The sequence below is a fragment of the Salmo salar genome, chromosome ssa15 (genome assembly GCF_905237065.1).
Source record: "Salmo salar chromosome ssa15, Ssal_v3.1, whole genome shotgun sequence".
Lineage (NCBI taxonomy): Eukaryota > Metazoa > Chordata > Actinopteri > Salmoniformes > Salmonidae > Salmo > Salmo salar.
Genome location: NC_059456.1, coordinates 28,409,171 through 28,415,298, shown reverse-complemented (window position 1 = coordinate 28,415,298; position 6,128 = coordinate 28,409,171). Strand labels below are relative to the sequence as shown.

General features: G+C 40.2%; 1 protein-coding gene across 1 annotated transcript; it reads left to right on the top strand.

Annotated features, from left to right (window-relative positions):
- The first annotated feature begins 817 nt into the window (after positions 1 to 817).
- Positions 818 to 2,634, top strand: rhob (ras homolog family member B). The gene is given in 1 exon segment (NM_001141807.1): positions 818 to 2,634. A coding segment is annotated over 1 exon segment (591 nt). The 5' UTR covers positions 818 to 951; the 3' UTR covers positions 1,543 to 2,634.
- The last annotated feature ends 3,494 nt before the right edge of the window (positions 2,635 to 6,128 follow it).

The following is a 6,128-nucleotide window of genomic DNA, read 5'->3' as shown; positions in this document are numbered from 1 at the left end:
ATTTGCAATTATAATACAATATAAAATAATACCCACTCATACATTCTCAATTATTGACATGTGGTAGCATATGCATGATTTATCCGTATCAATAAAAGTACTCTAGGGAGTCGTTTCAGTAAATGCTGATCAATATTTTTCATGATGGTTAATGAATATGACAATGATTGTTATAATTCTATAGGTGTAACTAAAGCCGACGAAGACACACTTTCCTATGCTTCTATCTCTATGTAAATCAGAGAGGGGGGTCATGGGGAGCATAGATCTTCCTGTGCTAAGGCCCCGAAGAAAAAAAACCGTGGCCTATGGAATTGTTATCTTGGGAGTTGATGGCCAGTTGAAATATTTTAGTATCAGTATTGTTGAAGCCTTTTCTGCCCACTGTACTATAGCCTATTGTAGGCTACAGTTTAGGACAGTCCTGTGTGTTTGACAGAAGGATAAACTAGTGGCATATGCCCATGTCAAATGTTTTTTAATAAATTTATGAATTATGAAACATTTATTGAAACATTTTTTATGGTGTATGAAATATCCCAAAATCATATTGCCAAATTATAGTTGAGCTCTGATTCTATAGAGCTGGTCCCAGGTCAGTGTCTGGGCGAGACATGATCCTCGTGACTACGACCCTCCTCTACCGACAAAGCAGGTCTGGGATCCAATCACCTCCTTCTTTCGAAATAATGATCTCACCGCCCTACTTCCGATTGGATTGCTATATTAGGAAAGCACCCATGCTCTTTATAAAGGAAGCGCTTCAGTGGCTGGACAGGGAGCAAATAGTTGAGAAATATCGAATCCAGTGGAGAAACGCACACGGCTACGTTCAAGGAAGTTTAACCAGGCTCGTACTGCCAGAATCTGACTTCTTAGCTAACTCACAGTTCATACGTCATATTTGTTTAACAGTTAGGATCAAGGGAAAGTATCGGTTAAGAGCAGCAAATGGCAGAGATACGAAAAAAGCTGGTCGTAGTCGGTGACGGCGCGTGTGGAAAGACCTGCTTGCTGATTGTGTTCAGCAAAGACGAGTTTCCTGAGGTCTATGTGCCAACTGTATTTGACAACTATGTGGCCGACATTGAAGTGGACACCAAGCAAGTCCAACTAGCACTGTGGGACACGGCTGGACAAGAGGACTACGATCGCCTTCGCCCGCTGTCCTATCCGGACACTGATGTCATCCTGATGTGCTTTTCCGTGGACAGCCCGGACTCCCTCGAAAACATCCCCGAGAAATGGGTGCCAGAGGTAAAGCACTTTTGTCCCAACGTACCCATTATTTTAGTTGCCAACAAAAGAGACTTGCGCAACGACGAGAATGTTAGGAGCGAGCTGTCCAGAATGAAACAGGAACCAGTGAAAACGGAGGACGGGCGCGCCATGGCCATGCGCATTGGTGCATATGACTATTTGGAGTGTTCTGCTAAAACGAAGGATGGTATTCGGGAGGTGTTCGACACTGCGACACGTGCTTCTTTACAGAAGAGATCAAAACCCTCCAGCGGTTGTCTGAACTGCTGTCTGTTGTTGTGAATGAACTGCTAACGTGAGCAATAATGTATCTTACGTTAATGTACGGCTGCCAACACCATCAAGACCTGTTGTCATTGTGCTTGAAAAGATGCATGACCAAGTCTGTCTTCCATTAGGCTAAAGACTTTCTTTTGAGCCGGTAGCCATGAGAAATGTAATAATCCTCAGATTGTGGATCATCTTGATCTATTCACCTGATCCCTTAATTGACGCGAATACATACTCTAATACAAGTAGCCTACAACTGACGATTGTAATTTACTGAATAAATACATTTGTCAAGCATTCCGGATGCTGCCTGAAATGATGCTGTAGCCTTTGAGGATATTTTTCCAAGGAGTCTACTTGAGTGTCGGGTGCCAAGGCATGTTGACATGCAACCAGTTAGTCACGAAACGTGGTGATGCCTTCAACGCCACGTACATTTACATAGACAAAAACCTACACTTCCCTTGTCTGTCACGAATGTTGAATACAATTTATATTTCAACTTAATCTGCCGATTGTGAGTGGTATTGGCCCTTCAGCTGGTCGACATTTGAGACAAAATATCCATAGGGACGTATTATTAAACCAACTTCAAAACGCAGGTCTGTGTGTGGCAATCAAGATGTTTGCTCATGAACAAAGGCATGTGCACAAAACAGAACTACATGGACGTGATGTATGCCTAATAACCGGTGTTTACATGGATTTGTAAATGTGCCAGGTGATAGAAATTTCAACTTCAGTACCAGCACTCTAAAAAGTCTAGATATTTGCCTCAAATTCCAAGCAGCTGAAGGACCAATCACACAGGCAACCGGTAGAATAAATTCAAACTTAAATTATTCAACATTCTAGCTTGTAAGGAACATTTCCGTGATTGTTTGTTATGATGCTCTCCTAATGTTTTTAAAAGGCGTGTGTCATTGCATTATCATGACAGGGACACCACTGCAGCACTGTGTAAAGCATGAATGCTATTATTTCACATACTGTATGTGGAGGAGTTTCAAAAGATCCCCAAAGTGCAATATTTTGTCTTAGTTTCACATTTGTCAGTTTCTATTGTTTTATGTTTTTAAATAATAAAGATATGATTAGAATGTGTAAAGCCTACTGCCAATGGAATTCTATTTGTATGGCCTGCTGCTGTGGATGTAAACTGTAAATGCACATGGTAAAACCTAATTATTTGACTTTTTAGCATCACAATTCAGGACAACACAAACTACCTCTGATGCAGAAAGGGGTTAGGTGGTATGGAAAGCTATTTTAACAGCTATCAAAATAATAAATGTATATTGGAAATAGTATTACAGCACAAGGGGATGAAATGAGGACAGAAAACACAAAGGCACTGTTGTAATATGGGGGGACTGGGTGAACAGGAAGACTGGGAGACTGCTTTCCATCACAACCCAACCACACACAATTGACTGGAAGCACTGGTAGGCCTACTAAATGTGATGGTGGTCAGCTTAGTGGTTTAGGACAATGACACAATTCTGTCCCCTTCTATTCTCTGTCTCCATTATTGGTTTAAATCAGGGAGATAGCAAGTGTGTTTCTATAATTTATTATTTTGCGATGTTTCTATCAAGAGAACTGTCAGGATATTGCGCTGTCGTTTTAAGCTACTTTGTCTAAAAACCGGTGCAGTGGAGAAGGAGGGATGAAAAACATTATGCATGAAAAACAGAGGGGGACTTTTGTAGCACACCTCATTTCTTAGATGCCCAGCCAGGTTACAGAGGAAGGTGAAAGGAATTCAATTTAAAGCTTAAAAAATGAGTTGCATAGTGAATGTTTGAGAAGGCGCTCAGTTAACAAGACATCTTGATATGTCTTTGTCAGTGTCTCAATAAACCCTGTGTTTTATTGATGTTTTTGGTGCTCTACCTTTACAGTACCATGTTAAAATTGCCTTTGAATCAACATACAGGTGATGGGTGGGACCTATTTTAAACTATTTAATTCTCAGTAATCAAGTTTTTGAGAACTATAAGAAATATTTTTATTCACATCTTTAAAAAGTACAAATATCCACATGTATAATGTGTGAAATGATACTTGGGGTCAACTAGTCATATGTCCACAGAAAACATTGTTATTACAATTTGGTAACTACGTACAGTACCAGTCAAAAGTTTGGACCCACCTACTCATTCAAGGGTTTTTCTTTATTTTGACTATTTTTTACTATTCTACATTGTAAGACATCAGAATTATATAATGACACATATGGAATCATGTCGTAACCATAAAAGTGCATTCTCTCAACCAGCTTCATGAGGTAGTCACCTGGAATGCATTTTCAATTAACAGGTGTGCCTTGTTAAAAGTGAATTTGTGGAATTTCTTTCCTTCTTAATGCGTTTGAGCCAATCAGTTGTGTTGTGACAAGGCAGGGGTGGTATACAGAAAATAGCCCTATTTGTCAAAAGACTAAGTCCGTATTATGGCAAACGCTCAAAAAGCAAAGAGAAACGACAGTCCATCATTACTTTAAGTCAGTCACTTTGAAAGTTTCTACAAGTGCAGTCGCAAAAACTATCAAGCACTATGATGAAACTGGCTCTCATGAGGACCGCCACAGGAAAGGGAGTACCAGAGTTACCTCTGCTGCAGAGGAGAAGTTCATTAGAGTTACCAGCCTCAGAAATTGCAGCCCAAATAAATGCTTCACAGAGTTCAAGTAACAGACATCTCAACATCAACTGTTCAGAGGAGACTGCGTGAATCAGGCCTTCATGGTCAAATTGCTGCAAAGAAACCACCACTAAAGGACACCAATAAGAAGAAGAGACCTGCTTGGGCCAAGAAACACGAGCAATGAACATTAGACTGGTGGAAATCTGTCCTTTGGTCTGATGAGTCCAAATTTGAGATTTTTGGTTCCAACCGCCGTGTCTTTGTGAGACGCAGAGTAGGTGAACGGATGATCTCCGCAAGTGTGGTTCCCACCGTGAAGCATGGAGGAGGAGGTGTGATGGTGTCGGGGTGCTTTGCTGGTGACCCTGACAGTGATTTATTTAGAATTCAAGGCACACTTAACCAGCATGGCTACCACAACATTCTGCAGCGATACGCCATCCCATCTGGTTTGCGCTTAGTGGGACTGTCATTTGTTTTTCAACAGGACAATGACCCAAAACACCTCCAGGCTATGTACAGGCTATTTGACCAAGAAGGAGAGTCATGGAGTGTTGCATCAGTTGACCTGGCCTCCACGATCACCCGACCTCAACCCAATTGAGATGGTTTGGGATGAGTTGGTCCGCAGTGCAGTTGGTAACTCCTTCAAGACTGTTGGAAAAGCATTCCAGGTGAAGCTGGTTGAGAGAATTCCAAGAGTGTGCAAAGCCGTCATCAAGGCAAAGGGTTGCTAATTTGAAGAATCTAAAATCTAAAATATATTTTGATTTGTTTAACAATTTTTTGGTTACTACATTATTCCATATGTGTTATTTCATAGTTTTGACGTCTTCACTATTATTCTACAATGTAGAATAGTACAAATAAAGAAAAACCCTTGAATGAGTAGGTGTGTCCAAAATGTTGACTGGTACTGTATATCCAAGTAGTATTTCATTTTTATAGGAGACAAACACTGGCCAATAAAACTTAAATGATGCTGTGTACATTACTGTGACATTACTGTGCTTTATGTGGTGGGAGCCTGGGAGGGTCTCCACAGATGACAGCATTGGAACATCCATTGGAGACATTATACAATTTCCTTTCTTTCCTTTCCCCCTGACCCCCTCCAAGGACAGCGGGGGTCTTTTGTGCAATATAACGATCTTGTTGGAGTTGGGGGGGGTTCTCTAAGGGTTGCTTTTTTTTCTCGGTTGCAATTACTTAAAAGTCACATTCTTTACTATAGAGTTCTGTTGCTGGACCCTTTGTTTATGTTCAGGATAGGACACAATGTACCCTCTCGATCTCTTTCATATACCATTTCTTCCTTCCTCCCTTTACCATATATAATCATGTATGATTTAATTCTTCCTGAAGGATAGGCAGAAAACATGGTTTTCATTGTTAAAACAAGTTTAAAGATAGCTATTGAGTCTGGTTCAAAATGGAGGAAGTCTGCCTTCGGATACTACGATCTTAAATGTTCCAATAATGAGTTTTTTTCCCATGTAAAAGGCAAAGTAGAGGACATTTTTTTGGTAGGGACTGTCCAATTTTTTTTAAATCTCAGTCATAGATAAATTCATCAACAAAAGTAAATTGGTAGGAAACAAACTGAAGTATGTAACATTACGCTGCATAATCTCTGCAATAATACATAGATTGGTGCATCTGTGCATTTGCAGGTTGATTTAAACCAAAACCTAAACTCAGTGAAAAAAATAAACGTCCCTTTTTCAGGACCCTGTCTTTCAAAGATAATTCGTAAAAATCCAAATAACTTCACAGATCTTTTGTAAAGGGTTTAAACACTGTTTCCCATGCTTGTTCAATGAACCATAAACAATTATTGAACATGCACCTGTGGAACGGTCATTAAGAAACAAACAGCTTACAGACGGTAGGCAATTAAGGTCACAGTTATGAAAACTTAGGTCACTAAAGAGGCCTTTCTACTGACT